This window comes from Folsomia candida, unplaced genomic scaffold (assembly GCF_002217175.1).
Source record: "Folsomia candida strain VU population unplaced genomic scaffold, ASM221717v1 Fcan01_Sc015, whole genome shotgun sequence".
Taxonomy (NCBI): domain Eukaryota; kingdom Metazoa; phylum Arthropoda; class Collembola; order Entomobryomorpha; family Isotomidae; genus Folsomia; species Folsomia candida.
In genome coordinates this window covers 3,128,768-3,153,396 of record NW_019091207.1, presented here as the reverse complement: position 1 = coordinate 3,153,396, position 24,629 = coordinate 3,128,768, and the positions used below count along the sequence as shown (strand labels likewise).

The following is a 24,629-nucleotide window of genomic DNA, read 5'->3' as shown; positions in this document are numbered from 1 at the left end:
GTAATCAGTGCCCGCACAATAAAATCAATATCCGACATGATCATTGTATGGTAAAATTGAATTTCCGGTTCATTTTAAAGTTTCAAAGGTCCTAAAATTCTTGCAATATTAGACTTTCATAACGAGAAAGATGAAAAGACACTAGATTTCGTAATTGTCTGATTTTTTTGTTTCAACAATTTTTCACTGAATTCTACCGTTCGAGCTGTGGCCGTGGCGGAAGTTTTAGGACCCTGTCTTGAAAGCATACCTTGGCTTCGCCGTAACCATGCGCTTTTCTGTCGTGAGGGTAGCCTTTGGTTACTTTCCTCACCTCAGAAAAATTCACACAATTATTTCATACGCCGTGTTACTCTTACTTTTCAATTTTAATAATCACAATTTATTATTATGTCAGAGAAATAGTAAACAAATCCGCTCGTGTTGTGAGTGAAATTCGCTATTCAACGCCACACTCAAAATAAGGTAGTAATGAACCATTACCATGCGGAATGAGTATGTGTCTCTACCACGTCAGTTACGATTTGTCGTAGAAATGGTAATAACAAGTTCAGGGAAATTCAAATTTAATACATAATGATATTCACTTCCTTAATATTTGGTAATTAATTTGAATTACCCTGAAGTTATTATTACCATTTCTACGACAAATCGAAACCGACGTGGTAGAGACATATTGTCATTCCACATGGTAATGATTCATTACTACCTTATTTTGAGTGCATTGTCAAGTTTTGCGTGAAATTTGTATTGCGAAAATGATACAGAGTTACGTTCACAGTTCTTCTCAATAATATTTAGCAGCGTGACACAATGTGATCGAAATTAGAAACTCTGGAAAATCTTTAACCTCCCTAAGTTGACATGATGACGAAATATTGAAATTTGTTCAAGCTATGCAAATCACAGACAGTCTTACGTTTATGTAAATATTTGCATTTTTTACAGTATTCCACGTCGTTGCCACTTTTTACGCGAAATCTATATTTGCAACAGATTATGACTAGATTTTCACTTTGCGATTTTTTTAATTTACTAAAATAATAAAACAAAATTCACGCAGTCCTTGCGAACTTCCGTAAGAATCCGTCATTTTTGCAAAATCATTTTGCAAACTTTTACAAATAAGAAGACGCCCTTGATCTGAAGAAGTTTGCAAAAGTTTATAAGCTCATTTTCCTTCGAAATATGTGGGAAATTTAGGAAAAGTTTGTATATTTACGGATTTTACAAACTTACCAAGACCTGCATGAATTGCTTTAATATTGAGCGTACTCACGTCAACCTTCGCATATCTCGCATATCTCGCAAATTGAGCATAGCAACATAACTTGCGAAGTTTTGCGAGATATGCGAGATTTCGCAAAAAATTTGCTGGAAAACCATGGGATTTTTTTCGCAAAGTTACCCAGCAATTGAGCATGTCCTTATTTCGCAAAATTATTTCGCAAAGTAATTCTGCAAGAGAAATTACAGAAATCTATGGAAACAATACCAAAATAGGTATTTTTCTGTAGATTTGCGAGACAAGGGAGTTTTGCGAAGTCATATTTTGCGAATCCCCTCACGACAGAAATATTTTGATCTTCGCAAGTTTGATAAATGAGTTGCGATGCGAAATAAGAAGTTATCGTGAGTACGCCCATTATAAGATTTCAAATCATCTCTGTTAAGCAAACATCGGTATGGATCTATATGGATGGATCTATTGGCTCTTCCTTTTTTTCCCCATTCACCCACAAGTCATCATGTGAAGTAATCCTCCTCGTCCTGAAGAAGACCCTTTAAGGTCGAAACGTTGACAAAATGGCCTAATCTGGACCCTTCGAAGTACTACAAAAGTGAGCCCTTCTCCTTCCCATTTTATCCAATCGGTATGGATCTACGTTGTAATTCAATATATTACAATTACCCCAAATATTTTATACGACGTGTTACTCTTGCTTTATATTTTCAATAATCACATCACAATTTATTACTTCAGAGTAACAGTAAATCTGCTGGTGTTGCGAGTTAAATTCGAAATTTTTTATAAAATTTCTGACTTGATTTTCCATCATAAATAATTTCTGATATATAGGAAACTTTCTGCATAAGTATTCGTAAATTTACTTTGTTACAAAAACTCGAGTTAATTCTACACTTAATTAGCACACGTTTTAATTAAATAATTTAAACATTATAAGGTGAACTTATTTCCTAATTAAGTAAATAAAACATTTATCAACAGACTAAAGAATCTAATCATTAAATAAACGTGGTCAAATAGATTGCAATATTTTACACGGTATTTAACTTCAACCCTTATAATTTTTATCGCCAGGAAGTATGTTTTTTTCTTGGGACACGATAAGCCTCGGAAATTTATGAATACAATTATGTAGGAAGTACAATATTTCTTGAAAAATAGTTCAAAAGTGTACGAATTTTTTATTATTATGACTACAGAAATTATGAAGAAAAACTTCACCCAAGTGTAAAATTTCTGAAAAGTATAGTTTTAAAATTTTTTATACAAACTTTTACGCCAGATTAAATGAAATTTGCATTTCGAGCAGTGCATTAATTTCAACTTTGCACCATTTGTTTAACGTTCGAGCTAAACATAAATCATTGTTTAACGTTTTTTTAACAGTTATTTATCTTGTAGAGTTTGTTTATATGGCTCAGAACAGAAACAAAATAGAAAAATTTAAGAATTGGTTTTTTGAACGAGCAGTAAATTTGTAAAATGCGTAATTTTTTGGAAAATTTGGTTTTAAAATTGGTAAAAAAGCGTGTTTCATGTCGAACAATTTACTAATTTACAACTATTTGTGTAATTCTCTACCTAAAAGTTATTTCTGTAGGATTTTTGAGCAATTAAAAAACTTGAAAATTGAGTGGTCAAGTTTGTACTTAAAAAACTTGAAAATTGAGTGGTCAAGTTTGTACTCCATTCACAAATTCATGGTATATTTTGAATAAAGTGAAAGCATGTGTAGATCCACTTTCTTCGATTTACCCAAGTTTAATTGAATATTCTTAATCTGGTAAATTTAATAAAATTCACTTTGCAAAGTGCATAATTTTGTAAAATTTTGGTTTAAAATTGGTATAAAAATTAAGACATTATTTAATAAAAGAAGTGAAATTAATAATGTTGTTATTTAAATTATGTAGCATTTCCACGAGTTTACATTTACACCTACTTGTTTAATGATGGACGTGCACAAATATAATTTCTGCATCATTTTTGAACAATTTTAAAAATGAGGAATGTCCGCCGTTTGCGAAATTTCAGAAAATTTTTAGCACAATGCAAGGCTGCCTAGGTGTATAGGTAGTCATTGCGATTGCGAGCATGGAATTTAGCAGAGTAGTTTAGCCCAATATTTGTAATTTGTGTAAACTTTATAAAATTAAAGTTTACAAAATGTGTAATTTTTTGAGAATTTAGGTTCAAATTTCATATGACAATTATGTCATTGTTAGGTTAACAACAAAATGAATTTAGTAACACAATTGTATAAAATTACGCAGCATTTCCAGCAATATTGTGAATTTTGAGGTTGCATGTTTTGTTTAGTTTGTGACCGAAATATAATTTCTGTCCGGTTTTGAGTGATACTTACTTTAACGTAGGATTAGGTGGCTCATCGCATGTGACGTCACAGGTCTAAAAATCTGAACATTTTTATGCACTCTATGTTGTGGGAAATTACTTTTAAATTCCGTCAGATCCATTTGTAGAACAGGTCAGTACCAATTCATTAAAAATATGCACTCTATATTTTGACAAGTTTTGAAGGAGGAGACCCAATTTTTCTGAAGGCCTTCACTCTTTTTGGGTCTCCTCCTTCAAAATTTGTCAAAATCTAGAGTGCATATTTTTAATGAATTGGTACTGACCTGTTCTACAAATGGATCTGACGGAATTTAAAATATTTTATATAACATTTAAAATATTGCGTAAAGTGTTGTAATCCTTGGAAATTTTAGGTTCATAATTAGCTTACGCAATTACAGCAGATTAATAACAGAATGTAATAATTTTATAAATTATGATATTACAGAATTATATTAAATAAAATTTGCATTTCGAGCAATAAAATGAATTTCGAGTTTTGCACTCTTTTCATAAACTTTCGACCAGATTATAATTTTTGTATGAAATTTTAAAAAAATTTCAAGTTAATAAACGAGTAGGGACAATTTTGTCTAGTTTGAATGTCATTTACAAAATTAGTGTATGTTATTAAATACTTAGAATGAAACCCAGGTAATGTCTTGAGTTTCTCTTGAGCTAATAGCTTACTGCAGTTAACAGGGTTTTGTCACGTGTGTAATTTGTTGGAAAAATTAGATTTAAAATTAGTATAAACATCATTGACAGACTGAATAACAGAATGAAATTATTTTATACCTATGCATAATTGCAATAAATTGTGTAAAAACGTGTTAAATTTATCAAATTAGGAAACACATTTTGAATTTCGAGTTAGTTTGTTGCAAGAGTTCCAAATATTGTGTCTGGAAATTTGGGAAATTGAATGGTTTCCACGTCAAAACTGGTGTTAAGTAATTTAGAATACCTTATTCGGCTAAAGTAATCGTGTAATTTAGTAAAACAAAATTCACATTTGCACTTGTGAAATTTTAAAACAATGCGATTCAAAATCTGTAAAATGTGCAAAAGTTTATGAAATCTTCAAAAGATTCTTCAAAAGAAAAAATTCAAAAGTTTGCAAAATTTCGTATTTACAAACTTTGTATAGGTAAATTGGCTCGCAAGCTTATATATTTTCTGGGCTCGCATTCATCAATTGATTGCAAAACATTTACTAACCGTAAGTCAGAAAGATAATACTAATTTTGAATTCAAGTTGCTCACGTATCTATGAATGAATAATTAATGATAATAATCTCAAAATATTTAATGGCGTTTAAGATTACGAGAAGTTCAATAAAATTATTGAACTCATAATTTTATGAAATGCTTGTAAATCAGTAAAGGGCTGTACTTATACTGTGCAAAATTGTATTTCAAAAAGTTATGCAAAATTGTATTAGAAACAATTTTGCAAAATTATTACAAACAGTTTACAAATTTTACGGATTTTATAAAATTACAAAGGACTCCGTGAATTGTCTCAAACTTCATGAATATACGCATTTGCAAACGTTATGAATTTTGTGAAAGTATTTTACTCAAAATACAGAGACGCCATTAATCTCTGTACGAACGAACAATAATTTTCCGTTGTCTTGGTTTGGGCTTTTTTCAAAACATATGGAAAAATTTAGTAAAATAAATTGTTGACATATTTTTTTACGTTATCAAAGTCGATTTACTTGCATCGTAGGCGTGCATTTAGGATTAGTTTGGTAAATTCTAAAATTGATAGTTTGACGCCATAATTGTAATTAACTAATTTGTACAGTAGAAATTTAATAAAAATTCAGGTTGGTGAAATTTTCAGGAAAAATTGCTTTGTAAAAAGAACAAAATTATAAATTGCAATCCTTGTTGCGTATTTTTTTTTCTTCCCCAACTATCCATCATTCATGGGTATTATTATTCATACTATTGTCATAATATTTGTGGAACCTTCATAAAATATGTAACTCAAGGTAGAAAAGGGTTAGGGATTAGGTCCCCAATCTCAACCATGTTAAAATTTGTATCCCGTAGTGTGTAAAAGGAATGGTGAGAACCCAGTTAAAATTTGGTTACGTATTTTATGAACGTTCCATTCATTGAATGACATAAGTTATTCCAAACAACTCGCAATGTTTAAAAAACTTATTGAGACTTACATCTTATGGTTAGATTTTGAATCGGGTTTTCAGATACTCGGAAGGTTAATCCGAATACGAACCCGATAACAATCGGATACCGAGATCGTGATCCGTATCCGAACCGGCATGTATTAATTACTATTAGATTAACTAGATATTTAAACAAGATATTTAAATAAATGTAACAAAATTCGGCAACGTTTTAAAATGCGAAAAACAAAGCGATTCGAACTCCGGAAAATCCGTAATGTACAAAAGGTTGCAAAATATTGACGGCGAGTTTGTTTGTCTTGATCTACCAAAAAAATTGCGAAGTTTGCAAGACTTCGTACCGACTTTGTATTAATTGAGTCGTAAACTTGCATAGATATTTCTTGGGTTCACATTCGAATATTTATTGCAAAATATTTGCTGCAAGTCAAAATGATACTGCTTTATAGTCAACCTGATGGTCATCTATTACTTAATAATTGATGAAAATAATCACAAAATACACTCAAAATAAGGTAGTAATGAATCATTACCATGCGGAATGACTCTGTGGCTCTACCACGTCGGTTACGATTTGTAATCGTAACCGACGTAGTAGAGCCACATAGTCATTCCGCATGGTAATGATTCATTACTACCTTATTTTGAGTGTATAGATAATGACGTTAAAGTTTACGCATTTGACAAAGTTACCACGGACTGCGCCTTAAAATTGAAATTGAACGATCAAAATTGAAATTGAACAATTCATTCAAAATTGAAATTGAACAATTCATGAATAAATATATTTGAAAACGGTGTAAATTTTGTAAACGTATTTTCCTCAAAATAAAGATCTCTATACTAACAATAATTTTCCCTTGTTTTGGCTTGTCCTTTATACTTTATCGAAATCGATTAATTTACTTGCATCGCAAACTTGGTTTAATAAATTCTAAATTTGGTAAGGGTTGACACCCTAATTGCAATTAACTTATTTTGATAGAAGATGATGATAATACAGATTCTGAAACCGGTCCCGAAACTGTTTGCAGAAAGTGCAAAAGTAAATATAAGTAGCAATAATTGCTTAAGTATTTTTTAACATAGCGTGTGAAATAATCTTGCATATTTGATTTTTGAGAATTATGCATTTTTTTTGCACAAAAAAATAACGAAATATTAAGTTGCCATTGCATGGGACAAAAAGAATAAATGCATTTGGAGTGTTTCTATTTTTTAACAAACGATAATTTTTTGTTAATTTTTTAAAATTGTGTACAAATTATGAATTTTTGCAGATCGGTATGATAGATTGAGTGAAATTTGCATTTCGTGTACTTTTGAGTTTGCCCCCTTCCCATTAATTTTCGACCTGAACATTATTTCTGCATGATTTTTGAGCAATTAACAATGTCGAAAATTGAGTAATGCTAATTTTGTCGAGTTTGTACGCCATTTGCAAAATTCCAGTATATTTTTGTAGCAAAAGGAAAATTTAGATCCTTCAGTATGATAGTATTTAGTCGAATATTTACAAAATGTTAAATTCCATAAAATTACTTTTCATAGTGTATAATTTTTGGAGAAAGGTTAAAATCCCGTACAAAAATTATGCTAAAATGAAATAAGTAGCACAATTATGTAAAATATGTGTAGCGTTTCGAGCACTATTGTGAATTTTGTGTTGACATATTTTGAAGTTAGAGGGTCACCTTCGTAACTGTCGTAAATAGCGTAAATTTACGACATCTACGAAAATTGCATGCTTACGAAGCTTCGTAAATATACGCAAGGTTTTTTTCGATAAAATTGAAACTTGAGTAATATTAGTACGTCGTTTCAAATTCACAAAATATTTTTAGGATTTAATATAACAAGATAGATAGACAGATCTCTTTTCTTCGTGAATTAAATACTTTTTATTTGGTAAACTTTAAAAAATAAAATATATAATATAATAAAATTCAACCTTACAAAGTGCATAATTTTGAAACATTTAGGTTCACATTTGATATAAAAATTAGTACATTATTTAATATAAAAAATTAAATTAATAACATTATTATTTAAATTATGAAGCATTTTGACTTATTAATTTCAAGTTTGCATCATTTTGTTTAACGTTCGATTTGAACATAATGTGTGCATGTTTTTTGACCAGTTAGATATCTGGCAGAGTTTGTTTACGTGGGACAAAAATAAATAAATAAATGTAGAAAGATTTAATGAATTTTGTCTATTTTTTTAAACAAACGTAAATTTTGTAAAGTGTCTAATTTTTGAAAATTTAGTCTTGAGTTGACTATGTAAATTACGTAATTTCGAGTTTACACCGTTTTGTTTAATGCTCGACCTAAACATAATTTCTTTATAAGTTTTGAGCAATTAAGAGTTGAAAATGGAATAATGGTAATTACGTCAGGTTTATACTCCACTTACAAAATTCATTAAATTTGCGAACAAACTAGACAAACGAAACGAAACAAAATCCAATCCACAATCCAAGTTTTTTTTAATATTCAACATCGTTTGTCAATTTTAACCAGAAATTTGCATTGAAAAAAATTAATCAGATTGCCTCTCAGTTTGCAGAAATAGCAATTTAAAAAATGTGATTTAAATCATAAACTCTAGAAAATCTGTGGACTCCAGAAATATAGAAATTTGCACAAGTTATGTAAATCAAATAGCTGCTTGCAATGTAAATATTGCTAATATTTTATTTCTTTTATCTTACTTTGTCGTCTCCCACGTCGTTAACACTTTTTAACTGAAATTCATACTAGGTACAGATCATTTCATTAGATTCGCCTTCAGGTATTTTAAATTTATTCAGACATTTTAAATTTAGAATTAATGAAACAAAATTCACATATACACCTATGAAATTTTGAAACATGCGGAACAATGCAATTCAAAATCTGTAAAATGTCCAAAAGTTTAGAAAATCTTGACTAGCAAATTTGTTTCTTCTAGATTTACCAAAAAATTTAAAAGTTTGCAAGGTTTTGTACATTTAATTGACTCGCAAGCCTATAATTTTCTGGGTTCGCATTCATCTATTTATTGCAAAATATTTGCTAACGGTAAGTCAAAAAGTTAATACAATTTAGAGTCAAATTGCTCACGTATCTATTAATTAATACTTTATGTCAATAATCGCAAAATATATTTAACGGTGTTTACATATCATAGAGAAGTTAATAATTATGAAATGTTTGTAAATCAGTAAAGGGTTTTACGTATACTATGCAAAGTTGTGGTTCAGAAAGTTTTGCAAAATTATATTGGAAACAACTTTGCAAATTTATAAAATTACCAACGACTGTGTGAATTCATACATGTTCAAAAAATATTTATTCATTCAAAATTTATTCATTCAAAGCCTTGAAAAAAAATATTTATTCATTATCCCATTCATAATTTGTAAAAGAAATATTCAGTAATTATTCAACATCTATTCATTATTCACCATTCCTTCATTATTCATGTTATTCAAAATTCACAGTATTAGATGAATTTCTCAACTTTCCTTATGTATTAAGCATTAATTTAAAAATGAATGATGAAAAAAATATGCATTCATTATTCATTCACACGAATTGAGTAGATGTTCACTCAATATTCATTTATTCAAAATCAGAATAAAATATTCATTCAATATTCATTCAAAATATTGAATATTGAATGAATAATTTATTCATTCATCATTAAATGAATGAATGTGAACATGTATGTGTGAATTGTCTCAAAATTCATGAATGTATGCATTTGCAAACGGTATGTGAATTTTGTAAAAGCATTTTACTCAAAATACAGATACTCAATTAATCTCTGTACTAACCATAATTTTCCGTTGACTTGGTTTGTTTTTTTTAAACTTATGAAAAATTTACTTGAATAGATTGTTTACAGATTTTTTTTGTTGTCTTTAGTTTAGAGATGTTTACTTCAATATTTTTAATTTGGTAAACTTTATAAAATTCAACTTTGCAAAATTCAACCAGTAATTTTGAAAAATTTGGGTTCATATTTGGTTTAACAAATCGACGCAGCATTAACAACATTCCAAGTGGTTAACAAAACTGTGCATTAATTTCAAAATTTAGAATTGGCAACAGGACGTGTCAGGAATCCGTTGTAATCTTAAACAGAAACTCATTATTCATATTGTAATTTAGATTTCGTTCAATTTTTTGTCAAATATGTTCTAACTGCCGTTTCCAAATTTAAGGCCACAATTACAAACGTCGAAGAGTTACATACATATTTACATAATTTCGAATTAGTAACGTTACTAGTTCGTTTAAAAAATTCGGAATAAATAACGAATTCTATCTAAAGCTTTAGCTCTATGACCTTAACATGCAAACCAAAATTCAAGCATTCGATCGTGGAATACTAATACGGAAAATGCAATTAATTTGCAAAGTTCAACATATTGGAAAATTGGGGTCCAAAATCGAGGCAGCGGCCACATTCTAGTCCAAAATAATTTTTTAAAATTATTTCTGGTGATATTTAACCAGGTTTGAACGATTTTGACATAAAACTCAAAATTTGCAAAAAATTCGCACATTTTGGCATTTATCTCGAAAACTGGCTAAGCGCCCCCTATTTTTATTCCGGATTGTTGATCTACTCAATTTTACGCAACTTTTAAGGTATCTAACTTGAAAATCGTTAGAGCGCGAAAAAAAACACTATTTCATTGTATATATCTATCTTAAAAATTAGTACATTATTGAATTAAAAACATGCAATTATTAACATTATTGTGAAAAATTATGTAGTCTTTGGACTTATTAATTTCGAGTTTGCACCCTTTTGTTGGACCTAAATATAATTTCTGCATGATTTTTAAAAAAAAGTCAGAATGATTTGATTGTACGCCATTTACAAATTTTCAGAAAATTTTTAATAATATGACAAGCTGAGTAGGTGTCCAGACTGGAATCATTGAATTTAGTAAACTTTGTTTTAGTCCAATATTTGTAGGTAATGTGTATAAATTTAACTTTGCAAAGTGGGTAATTTTTTAAGAAATTAGGCTCAAATTGTGTATAAAAATTATGAAATTGTTTAACAAAAATTAACTTAACACGATTATACAAAATTATGTAGCATTTCGAGCAATATAGTGAGGGTATTCACGCACCCTTGGTAACTACGTAAACAGCGTAAAATCCGTAAACTTACAAACGTTTACAAACAGCTTCCCGTGAATTCAATTTCGCAATTATTTTCGTAAAAATTTATCTGATAATTGAAACAAAATGTCGATCATTTCCAGAAACGGAAATTAATGGAAGAAATTTGTGGAGCTGCATTTATTGATATAATAAATACCACGAACATTGGAGGCTGTTCCTATAAAAATTTCGAAATTTCGAAATTCAACCCTCCTAAATTCTAATCCTAATTTATTTTTGACTCCACACTAAATCTTTGCTGAATATATAAATTCTTCAAAATCGGTATGGGTACCCCTTCCCTATTGCCCATCTGGTTAATTTTTGTTCATCTTTGACTTCATATTCATTGATGAGAAGCTATTAAGCATCACCGTTCCGAATTTCAGCTTTTTGAGACAAGTTATGAAAATCGGTATGGGTCACCCCAACGGTTCCCGGATGTGAAAATTTTACCAATTTCACTTTTCCATTAGGGGCCATTAGCAGTCTCTATAAGAAATTTCAGCTCGATTGGATGATTTTGAAAAATCGGTATAGGTCACCCCCTCGGGTACCTCCGGTTGAAAAAATTTCAAATTTCACTTCATATTCTTTCATTAGGAGCCACTAGCAACCTCTATGCCAAATTTCTGTATCGAACAATTTTGTTCTTCCCCAAATTGAGTTTACAAAATACTTTACAAAATTAAAAGACGCCCGTCAGTCTAGGGATTGACAGTGAATTTGCGGGCCCAGCCCGTGAATTCACGGGCCTGAAAGGCTGCAGATTCACGGGCTTCAAGATAGGAAAAACTGAATTCACGGCCCGGAAAAAAATAATTTCCAGAGCCGTGAATTTCACATCAGAACAATCAGTTAGCACGGCTGACGGCTGGCTTTCACTGAATGTTAAGTAATATTACATATACTATAAAGTTTTACTTCCACTATCTGTATATTGTGCAAAATCATCAAGGTTTTCGAAATGTTCATCATTTTAAGTTCCCACCACTCCCCTTTCGAGTGGGGGTGGTCATATGCACAAATTCGAACTGTGACGGATTTACACATTATTTTGTGTGAAAATTTCGAAAATCTTTATCATTTTAAGTTCCGACCACTCCCCTTTCTAGTGGGAGTGGTCATCTGCACAAATACAAATGTTTTTACGTGGCGTATTTACACATTATTTTGTGAGTAGATTTCGATTCTGACCATAATCTCACATTGCCCCATCTCACATTGGGGGTGTGGTCAAGTCGGGTCAACTTCCCACACAGTTTAAATTTAATATTTTTTCATAATGTGCTGATGCTGACCAAAATCTCACTTTGCCCCCCAATGGGGGTGTGGTCATGTGGGGCCACATTTCAATTTTGTGTCAACAGTTCATGTAGATTACAATATCAAAATAATATATTTAAAATTTCAATGAAATCCGTTTTTGTAATAGTGACGGACATGCCGGCGTGTACATTACTTGAGAAATGTCAGTCTTTTCAATTAAAATTGAATTATTTCGAATTTCGCACGATTGATTTTTTTTCAAATAAACCATTAAATTCATAAAAAAGTATATGCTATTTTTTGGTCCGCTGCGTTTTTGTGGAAAGTTTTCAGAAAAATTTAAATTTTCGAAAAACCAAAATAAAAAAATTTGAAGGCCGTGAAATCACAGCCTTAAAGATATGAAAAGCTGCAGATTCACAGCCCTGGAATTATTTTTTAATTACTATCCTCTTACTTAGGCGTGTCACCTCATTTGCATAAATCTCAATAGCCCATTTTCGGCGATAAGGGCTTTCCATGTTGAGTAAACTCTATGACTCTCACAAATGCGTTAAAATATGCAAGTGAGGTGACAGAGCAGAGTACGCCGATAGTAATTTTCCTCGGAAATATTTGGAGAATTTGGAACAGTTTGTAAGTTTACGGATTTTACAGAGTTACCAAGGCCTGCGTCCATTGCTTCAATATTGTAAGATTTCAAATCTGCTCTGCTGTAGTGCTGTCTAAACACCAGTTACAGTCAATGGAAGAAGTATTGGCAACTCCCAGGCCAGCTAAATAAAATTGGCTATAACCTTGGAATGCATTATGCAATTGACATGAAAATTTGTCCGCATTTAGCAAATATAATGTAGTTTTCGATTATAATCATGTTTTATTGATTAAAATTAGATAAACACAGTTTTTAAATAATTTGTTGGAAAATTTGCAAAATTAACCCGCAAAAAGTATTGGCAACCCTTACCTTAAAAAATTATAAATCAAAGAAACGCCAATTTTATTGCGACAAACTGCTTCTAGTAATACATATCACCTCCCCTTGACGCAATAAGAGCAGAAATACGCATTGGAATTGATTCGAAAAATCTTTTTATAACGCTTTTTAACATGGCTGCCTAATCTTCGTTCGAAATTTTGGCCAGCTCGTTTTTGGACGAGTGGTTTTCCACCAGTCCCTCCTTTCTCAACCCGGACAATTAGATTCACATCGGTTTACTGTGCAACCAACGAAAGAAGCTTAACCTCTTAGGTCTCCAAAAAGTTGCATCGTTAATTGCGGTAACTGTTCTGGGTCACTGCATTTTTGGAATCTTAAATTCCTCTCCAGGTCAGGTTTTTGCCAAATAATTTCAAATTATCATTTGGAATAATTATTTAGACCTCATTGGTCATGATTTCATCGATAATGATCGCGTAAATACGCCACGACCTAGTCATTTAACCCCAAACCGTAATCCATCCTCCACCGTGTTTGACTGCCAGAAGAATGCCTTCATTTTTCAAAGCCTCATTTTGCTTCCTCCAAACTTTAACCATCCAACGTGCACCAAAGAAGTTAAATATGTTTATGCGAGACCAACAGACTCTTCTTTATCCATTGGAAGTCTATTTAGGGTGGTATTTAGCTGATTTAAATATCTTGAGTTAATTCGTATTGGGAGCCTTCTCTTCTATCGGACTACTGAACCCTGAAACCTCAAGACATGATTTTTGATTGGTCACCATATTGTATGAAATATTGACTCCACAGTTACTTCTCAAATTCTAATTGGTTTTGGGTGTTGAAATCTTCCGATTTCAAGTAATTTGTTGCTTGATTAATCATTTGCGTTTGGGCCTAGGTGACTTTTTTTTCTTCCGCATCATGGAAAAGCAGAAACTAAAATTGTCATTTTAGATTCCTTGGCTACATTTCCAATAGTAAATATGGAAAAGTATGTTTTCCATTGATTTTTCGATATCCAAGTTTTTTTGCGAAAAAGAAATGAATATTTCTCGCCGCGCAAAATATAGCTCGTTTGGTGTCGCCATTTTGGTTCCAGACAACACAACTGCGGACTTAAAATGTTGCTATCCTCATATTTTGTCAAATAATTAATTTACCGTAATGAAATGTAGTAGGTGATTAAGAAAATTGTTTCGCGTAATTAATTTGGTCACATGTTGCCAATACTTTTTGCGGGTGAATTTTGCAAATTTTCCAGTAACTTATTTAAAAACTGTGTTGATCTAATTTTAATTAATAAATCATGATTATAATCGAAAACTACATTATATTTGCTAAATGCGTACAAATTTTCATGCCAATTGTATAATGCATTCCAAGGTTATAGCCAATTTTATTTAGCTGGCTTGGGGGTTGCCAATACTTTTTCCATTGACTGTAGGTAAAAATCTACATTGCAATTAAATATATTAAAATTCGCAAAAATATTTTATACGACGTGTTACTCTTACTTTATAATTTGAATAATCACATCACAATTTATTACTTCAGGGTAATAGTAAAATCCGCTCGTGTTGTGAGTGAAATTCGAAATTTTTCATAAAATTTCTAACTTGATTTTCCTTCGTAAATAATGTTTGACAACATACTTTCTGTTTAAGTAATCGTAGATTTTGTTACAAAAATTCGAGTTAATTCTACCTCTAATTAGCACACGTTTCAATTTGCGTTTAATTACATAATTTAAATATGATTAATAAAACAAATTAAGTAAGTAAATTAATCTAATGATATGGTCAAGTTTGTACGCCATTTACAAATTCATGGTATACTTTCAGTACGAAGAAAATGTATGTAGATCCATTTTCCTCGATTTGGCTAACAAGGGACACTCACGACTTGTCGTTTGAGTCCAGGGTACCCACCATGCTTTTTAGAATCTACTAGGACCTTAGATGAAGGATTCATTCATATTTCCGTGTAAAACTCATATTTGGCGCCGTGCCGTGGCGCCAAACTTAAAAATTTGCATTTTCGACCAATTTCAAACCCCCATAACTTTGGCAGATTATGTGGGATTTTCAAAATTTTATGCTTAAAATGATCACTAAAGTCCAAATTTATGAGAAAAAAATAAAAATACAAAATTTCTAATTTTTGAAATATTTTTAGCATTTTTTCGACGAACCCTCATTTCTAAGAAAATTACGAAATTTTGCGAAAATTTAAAAGCAAAAATTTTGGAAAAAATTTCATGGGATACGAAAGTTGAACTCCTTGTCATGATTTTTGCAACAAATTTTGAAAATCCGCCCAGGATTTCAAAAGTTATGGCGGTTTCAAAAATAAAAACATTGAAATTTGGCGAATTTAGCGCCACGGCACGGCGCCAAATATGAGTTTTACACGGAAATATGAATGAATCCTTCATCTGGGGTCCTAGTAGATTCTAAAAAACATAGTGGGTACCCTGGACTCAAACGACAGGTCGTGAGTGTCCCTTGTAAGTTTGTTTAAATATTTTGAATCTGGTAAACTTAATAAAATTTAACTTTGTAAAGTGCATCGTTTTGAAAACTTTGGTTCAAATTTAGTATAAAAATTAATACATGATTGAATAAATAAAAACGAAGTTAATAATGTTATTATTTAAAATCAGGTAGGATTTCGACTTATAAATTTCGAGTTTATACCCTTTTGTTTAATGATGGACGTAAATATAATTTCTTCATGATTTTTGAACAATTTTGGAGTAATAGTGATTTAATTGTACGCGATTGACAAAATTTCAGAAAGTTTTTAGAGTAATGGAAAGCTGCTGAAAAAACTGGGATAATTGAATTGAGCAAAGATTAGGTTACCCATTATGGGATCAAGGATATTTTTATATGAATATCACAAATAAATAGCATTTTTTATGGTGTGTCAGTTTTTTTCGCTGTTCAACGCCAGCATCAGTTTTTTCTTTAAATGTATTATCTAAAAAATGGCAGAGGTGCAGTTTTTGTCAATAATATTATGTAACAGCGTAACACAAATTGTGTTACAAAATTATCTATGTGATTTAAATCATAAACTCTGTAACCTCTCGAAGTTAGTAAAATAGCGCAAGTCATACAAATCAAAGCAGAACTTTTACGAAATTTACTGCAAAACCCATGTTTTTGGTTCTAGCAAAAGTTCGTAAGTATGTAATTCAAATGTTTCCTATTTGCATTTTCAGTTGATGTGAAGGTTAATCTTATGAAATTTTTTTTACAAAGTCAGCCCACGTAAAGAGTGTATAAACTTACAAACGGAGTTACGTAGTTACAAACTTGACGTGAAACCCCTCAACATTTTTGAAGTTGTGTCAGTTTTTTTTGCTATTCAACGGCGTTGTCAGTTTTTACCACAAATTTGTATTCCACAAAATGGTACAGATTTTGTCACAGGTTTTTATCAATACTTGCGTAACACAATGTGATTGAAATCATAAACTCTCGAAAATCTGTAATCTTCCGAAATATTGAAATTTGCAGAAATTATGCAAAGCAAAGGCTGCCTTACTTTTGTTTAAATACCGCTAATTTTTTTCGTTTGACTTACAGATAATTTTCATGATCGTTAAAAGTTTTTACCTAAATTCATATTTTCTACAGATCATGCAATTAGATTCGATTGCTGGTCATTTAATAAAATTAATACATTTAATAAAATGAAATTCATGCACCGGTACAATTATAGAACGGGAGAAACCATGTAAATCAAGCTCTGTAAAATCCGTAACGTGCAAAAGTTGATAAAATGTTGACCTACCAAATTTGTACAAGTCACCTTCTTGATCTACCAAAAAATTTCGAAGTTTACAAGATTTCGCATTTTCCAACTTTGTATTAATTGAGTAGCAAGCTGACATATTTCCTGGGTCAGAATTCATCTATTTATTGCAAAATATTTGCTGACAATAAGTCCACATGCTAATACATATTTTTAACTCAATTCAACGACGTGATCTGGTAATGAATAATTAATGACAATAATCTCGAAATATATTCAACGGCGTTGACATATCACAAATAATTTAATAGTTATGATATGTTTGTAAATCAGTAAAGGGTTTTACGTATACTATGTAAAATTGTATTGCAAAAAGTTTTGCAAAATTATTTCAAACAGTTTACGGATTTTTCAGATTTTACAAGTTACCAATGACTGCGTGAATAGCCCCAAAATTGAACAATTCATGAATATATTTGTAAACCGTGTAAATTTTGTAGACGTATTTTACTCAAAATAAAGGGATGCCAACAATCTCTGTACTAACAATAATTTTCGGTTGCCCTGGTTTGGAGTTTTTTGGAACTTGTGTAAAAATTTTCTCGAATAGATTTTTTACAAAATTTTCTGCGTTATCCAAGTCGTTTGATTTTGCATCGTCATTTATAAATTCCTAATTTGATAAGTTTGACGCCATAATTGTAATTAACTAATTTGCATAGTTGAAACGACAATAATTTAGGTCATTAAGCTGCTCACCGAAAATTGTTTTGCAAAAAAGTACAATGATTTGCAATACTTGTCAAGTCTTATTTTTAAATGTTAGTTCCAATTTTGCTGGTTGAATTTTTGCGACATGTGCAATTTTTGGTGAAAAACCGAAATTGATATTTACTAATATTACGTTGATCACAAATTTACGAATATGAATACCTTGTAAATAAGTATTTAAAAAAGTAATATATGAAAGCATTTGCTGATGTATAGTCGGTTTTTGAAAATTGCATGAATTTTGTGCAAAAAACGAAACATTTATTACGTTGCTAATTTTTACAAGGTCTAAAATGTTTTTCAAAATCAGTCCAATTTATTTTGTTTTTCAAAATTCACTCCAAAAAAAATTTGCATTTATTTTTTAGCAATTACACAATGCCTGCCATCCGGTCCTGTTTCGAATCCCAATTTGCAAACACACAACCTTGAACCTAAACATAAATAATTTCTGAACGTTTTTTCCGGAGATATCTGACAGAGTTTGTTCACATGGCACAAAAAGAAAAAAAATTAAGGATTATTTTTTTTAACGGACAGTAACATTTGTAATATGACCTTTTTTTGGAAAATTTTGCTTTTAAGGTGAAAGTATCATTTCGAACAATTTATTAATTCACATTTTCCACCCTTTTGTTCAACGTTGGACATAAACATAATTTCTGAATGATTTTTGAATAGTTAAGAAAGTGGAAAGTTGGGTGACTTGTACGCCATTTACAAAATTTCAAGAAATTTTCGTTTTTATGACAAGCTGGGTAGATGTTCTGACTTTGATCAATGAATTTATTTAACTTTAGTTAAGTCAATATTTATAATGTATATAAAACTAAACTTTGCAAAGTCCGTAATTTTGAAAAATTTGGGTTCACATTTGGTTTAAAAATTAGTACATTATTGAATATAAAACTGTAATTAATTTGTGCCGTTATGCTATTAAATTGCTATTAAAGTGCTATTAAATTGTGCCATTTGCACAATTTTCGGAAATTTGCCAACAATCTCTGTACTAACAATAATTTCCCGTTGCAATGGTTTGGAATTTTTTAGAACTTGTTGAAAAATTTACTGAAAAAATTTTTTTCCAAATTTTTTTACGTTATCCAAGTCGATTTATTTGCATCGTCATTTAGTTTTATAAATTCTTAAATTGGTAAGTTTGACGCCATAATTGTAATGAACCAAGTTGCATAGTCGAGACAGTAATAATTCAGGTTTTTGCAATGTTTGTCAAAAATTGCTTTGCAAAAAGTACAATTATGATTTGCAATACTTGTCAAGTATTTAAAAAATAAATGTTAGTTCCAATTTTGCTGATTGAATTTTTGCGAATTGTGCAATTTTTTGTGAAAAAACGAAATTGATATTTATTACGTTATTGTTCACAAAATTACGAACTGAATATTTTGTAAGTATTAAAAAATTATAATATATGAGAGAATTTGCTTAATGTAAACTTGTTGTTTGAAAATTGCATGAAGTTTGTGCAATAAAAGAGAACTATTATTAGACTGCACATTTTCAGGTCACATTATTTTCCAAATCAGTCTGATTTACTTATTATTTCAAAATTCCCGAGAAAACAAATTACCACTTATTTTTTAATGCCTCTCATCCGGTCCAGTTTTGAATCCAAATTTGCAAACCCAGTAGGACAATAAGCATTTTCGAGCAATTTTTTGTGCAAAAAAATGAAATTTGATATTTATTAAGTTGCTCATTTTTACAAGAATTAAAACTATTTTGGAAATCCGTCAGATTTATTATTTCAAAATTCCAGAGAAAAATAAAATTGTCATTTATTTTTTAGCAGTTACACAATGCCTGCCATCCGGTCCAGTTTCGAATCCCAATTTGCAAACGCAGTAGCTACTGGTGGTTGGACAATACGCGTTTTCGCCACAGTCGTTCCCTGGCCAGCCTTTGTAGCATCGTCTTCCCACAAACGCGACGCAGTGACCTTCTTCCGGTGAATATTCGCCATTTTCGTGATGATCGCTGAATGCGCCGCAGTTTCGCGCGCAGGCGCATTTTCCAGCCGCCACGGCGGTCGTGTAGCACAATCCGACCGGGTTGGTCGCGTTGGGGCGAAACATGCAAATAATGCTTTGTTCAGAATTATTGGAGTAGGCGGTGCATTGGTTGATGCTGCTGCAAGTTTCGCCGTATTGTGGGGCGCATATGGCGTAGGTGGCCAAGGCGATGGTTAGGACGGCGATGGCGAAAAGTTTTGTCGACATGTTTAGAGGTGTTGGCTGGAAAATGGAGTAAAGTGTGCAAATTTTTAGAGATTGAGTTTAAGATTTAAAAAAAAATTAAAGCAATTAAGATATAAAATTGGTGAGGTTTTGGAAAACTTATTTGATTTTGAGGCTAACAATATTTTTCCTAAGAAAATTTTAAGTTTTTGGGAGGGAATATCTGTAATTTACTAATTTACCAGAGATTTATTTGCCAAGTCAGGAAATTTCAAAATTAACTCGTTTTTATTTACAAACTTCACGAAATACATAACAATTTTGAGGCAAATTGAGATTGTAATATTTGCTGAATTATTTAGGTACTTTCATTGTATTTTTGCTATAAAAACTGTTTACCTACAGTTTAACGTAAATTTTACATATTTTATAAACTTGGGAACCTTAAATCGTTTACAAACTAACTATTTTTGTCAAAATGCAACTGATTTACATACTTACCTCGATAAAGCAATGAAGCTGCGGATGCTCAGGTAGATTTGTGAGTGATAATTTTTCCCGAAATTCAACTCATATTTATTGACGAGGTAAATTAATTTTTATCTTTTAATTGAGGCGAGTACACTAATTTGTTCAAGTGAAATGTTTACAGAGATTGGAGTTTCCCAAATCTCGTGTTCAGTGCATCTTGCCACATTCTGGATAAGATCATCAGGTCTGATAAGCTGCGTATTTTTGACACATGTAAAAAGGAAAGTCATGTTCTTTTTCGTACTTCATGACTTGATGACACATGCTTTTCGTAGTCATAATTTTACTCTCGGGATTTACGCAGTGATGACCTGACCAGGTCTTAAAAACCGAGTGGGGTCAAGTATTAATATAAAGATTGTACATAAATACACTCTTAGAAATCCAGTATTAAAATAATACCAAGCGGTATTCATATATATGACTCTACCAAAGTGGTACTGATAAGAAATACCTTGTAGTAATAGCTCGGTATTAAATCTTTACCGAATCGGTAGCAAATTTTTTCGGACAGGTATAATTTTAATAGCAAGTGGTAGCATCTTTATCACCGAGAAATCAATACTTGTCTGACTATACCAGATTTCTAACAGTGTAACAAATATGAACGAATAAGGTACTTGAATCGGTTTTGCGAAATTTTTCAGATTTCATGCAAATTTTTGTTTGAAAATTAAGGGATTCCTGTCTGCAAATTTCGTAAGATTATGGATGTTCCAAACTATTTGATAAACTGGGTGCGATTGAAATAAAACGTTGACGCGAGTACGCCCATTTCCAACAAATTCATGCCAAACGAATATGAAAAATGTTTAAATTAGAAAAATATATAATTAGATTTACCTTAACGATGCGATTTTATTGTAAAAGGGTAGCTGTAAATAAATTAGTTTTGAGTCTTATCGAGGTCAAGTGAAATCGTAAATTCCGAAAAATTCCTAACTTATTATACAAAAAAATTTACCACCTTCACCAGAAATTATTTAAATAAAATTCCGGATTTGAGTAATCAATGTGGTTGACAATGTGCTTGAAATCAAAAACTCTGCTAAAATCTGTAACCTCCTACAGTCTACAAAATATTGGAATATACGTAAGTCATGCAAATTAGAGACATCATTACGGTTATGTAAATATGTAAAATAAAATGTTCATTTGTCTATTATTAACGTCATTATCAGTTTTTGCGTCAAATTTGTATTCTCTTAATTTTGATCCTAGATCAAGTGGTGCTGTAATGGACAACAAATATATATATATCGATGACATTTTTAAAAAATATGAAAAATGTGATTGTTGTGACAGTTGAAAATTTCAATGCGCAAAAGCTTATAAAATTTTGACCAGCAAATTTGTATCGGGCGTGCTCTTGCTGATTTAACAAAATCAGCGTTTGGGGTGCAAGTTTGCAAACTGCAAGCTTGCAGGTATTTTGACCTGCAAGAAATGCAAGGCGCAAGAAACTACGCCCCGCCGAGATAAAACGTTCATACGGCGCGTGGCTGGATAGCGCAGTTTCTTGCACCTCGCATTTCTTGCTTTTTGCCGTGCAAGAAATTTAGCAAACGTGCAAAAATCGGAACAATAAGTAAAATATTGCGAAACATTTTGTACCAACTTTGAGTCGCAAGCTCATTTTCTGGGTTCGCATTCATCCATATATTGCAAAATATTTGCTGATAAATCAAAAGTACTTTTTAGTCAAATTAAAACAGTATCTATTATTTAGTAATTAAGTAATGGCAAGAATGTCTTAATATTTTGACTTATTTATACCAGATTTCTCACAGTGAAAATTTCCGTGCATTCGTAAATATTTGGCATGTTGTACAATTATGATTGGAAATGTTCTATGATTATAGTACACTGAGAATAAAATGTAAGCAAATTACTACTGGGCGGTGTCTATATATGACCTCACCGGTTTGGTAGCGATTTGCTACGGAATTGTAGTAAATGTTCTACCATCTTGTAGCATTTCCTTACCCCGCTGTTACGGTTAGTCAAAATGTGGTAGCAAATTTACTACAATTCCGTAGCAAATCGCTACCAAACCGGTAAGGTCATATATAGACACCGCCCAGTAGTAATTTGCTTACATTTTATTCTCAGTGTAATGATCTATTCTCACTTTTGCGTTCTCAAAATTCTTGAAAAACCCAAATACGGCGTTACACTTTGTCTAACTAGTTTAATCAAAACTGATTTTAAAATTAGACACTTTTCCAATTAGCACTGTAAAGAGGAAATTATTTATTTAGAATTCCATTTAAAAAAACTAATCTCTACTTGCTTAACAATTTTTGAATTTGTGACTTAAAATTATTGATTTTCTTCACCATGTTTGATTTATGAGCTTTGAAATTTTTGTTACCATTCGGTGATAAATTTTCTCCAGCCTCATAGTGATTATACGAGATGCTGATTTTGTTAGCAGCCGACTTAAATATTTTGAGTTTACAATATTGCGAAATAATTTTGCAAAAGTTTAGAAAATTTCGTTAATTAATGGGGAAACAAAATGAGCAGTCTCGCCGTCCCCCAAACGTATGAGGACCCCACATTAAGCACGGTTTTAGTATTCATAACGTAAAATTGTCCCACATTGAGAATCAAAGGTTTAAAACTTTTGCGCTCCTTTTTCCAAACTTTTTTCTCGAAACTCGTCATACCGCCGACTTTGCTAAAATTTTGCAAAATTTGGGAACTATATCTATTCGCGAATCCCACCATTTCCACAATGCCGAGCCAGGTACCTCCGAAAAGTATGGAGAACCCGGCCAAGAGGGGAAAATCGATTAGCGAGATTTCATTCCGATATCGAATCAGGAGGAAATTGCAGAATTGAACGGAACGGATAATCAGCATTTGAATCGGCATGACAAACGGACGGAATAAAGTGTTGAGTAAGATCCACAAGATGGAAACACTGGTAGCGACGAGTTTAATATTTTGGGTGGTTCGAAGATACGAATATGTTCGGTATTTGTGTTTTTTTGTAGAGGTGAATCTGAAATATGGAATGGAAAATTAGTAGGAACTAAAGTCGAGTAAAATTTACTCAAATAACCCCGTACAATTTACTTGTCGAATCCGGGTAAAATTTACTGGAGTCGACATCGTTAAAACTCACTCAGCTCGACTCGGGTAAAATTTACTGAAGTCGAACCGGGTAAAATTTACTCGAGTCGAATCGGGTAAAATTTACTAGAGTCGAACTGGGTAAAATTTACTCAAGTCCAACCGGGTAAAATTTACTCTAGTCGAACTGGGTAAAATTTAGTCAAGTCGAACCGGGTAAAATTTACTCGAGTCGAATCCGATAAAATTTATTCAACCCTACAATTAAAATTTACTCTACTCAAAATTAGTATTTACACATGACTCACTTAAGTTCATTCGAAACACCGAAAATCGACGTGGCAAAAATCATGGAAAATCCCACCGTTGAGATAATAGATCCTCCCACGGCGCAGATGAACGCAGCCCCCAAACAAGCCTGACCCACGACGAGACTCCAGTGGCGGAACTCTTCGGGCAAATTAATCAAAAAAAACAATGGCACGTATGGCAAAGTCATCGCAAATATGAAGGTTCCAACGCCATATAACTTCGTGAAAAACAAAATAACTCGCAAGAAACAAGAAATATTTTTCACAAGACGGGAAAACTTTGTGGGCCCAACTTTTATAAAACTATCTGCAAAATGTGTAAAAAATGTATTTGTTAAAGAATTTATATATCAAGTTCAAAATAATTTTTAAATATACATTTTCGAAACTTTTTACGTCGTGGTAAAATTATGCCGACAAGGATCGTGCACTCTAAAATAAAAATGAGTAAAATTTACTCGTTTGGTAGGTTGGTTTAAAAAGAGGATGCCACAACCAAAAGGTAAAATTTTACACAACTTCGGACAAATTCTACCATTGGTTGTGCCATCCTCTTTTTTACCCAACATTGAGTAAATTTTACTTATTTTTATTTAGAGTGTGTTAGTAGTAGAAAAACACTGCTAAAAATACAGCTAATAGCCGTATTTTTGCCTACAGACAGACAGTATAGATCCTCACCACGCGGTGATAATTAGGTATGTTACCGATCTATGTATTCACTAAGAAACTTGCATTTACTTAGGTGAAGACAAAAATGCCAGAAACGTTGATAAATTGCAGCTAAAATAAGTTTAAATCATTGAAACAATAA

General features: G+C 31.5%; 1 protein-coding gene across 1 annotated transcript; it reads right to left on the bottom strand.

Annotated features, from left to right (window-relative positions):
- Nucleotides 1–19,433: 19,433 nt before the first annotated feature.
- LOC110856311 (latent-transforming growth factor beta-binding protein 2) lies at nt 19,434–20,508 on the bottom strand. The gene is made up of 2 exons (XM_022104793.2): nt 20,394–20,508; nt 19,434–19,949 (listed from the first exon to the last, which is right to left on the bottom strand). Exon 2 carries the CDS (start codon nt 19,932–19,934, stop codon nt 19,494–19,496), a length of 441 nt encoding a protein of 146 aa, XP_021960485.1. The 5' UTR covers nt 19,935–19,949; nt 20,394–20,508; the 3' UTR covers nt 19,434–19,493.
- Nucleotides 20,509–24,629: the final 4,121 nt, after the last annotated feature.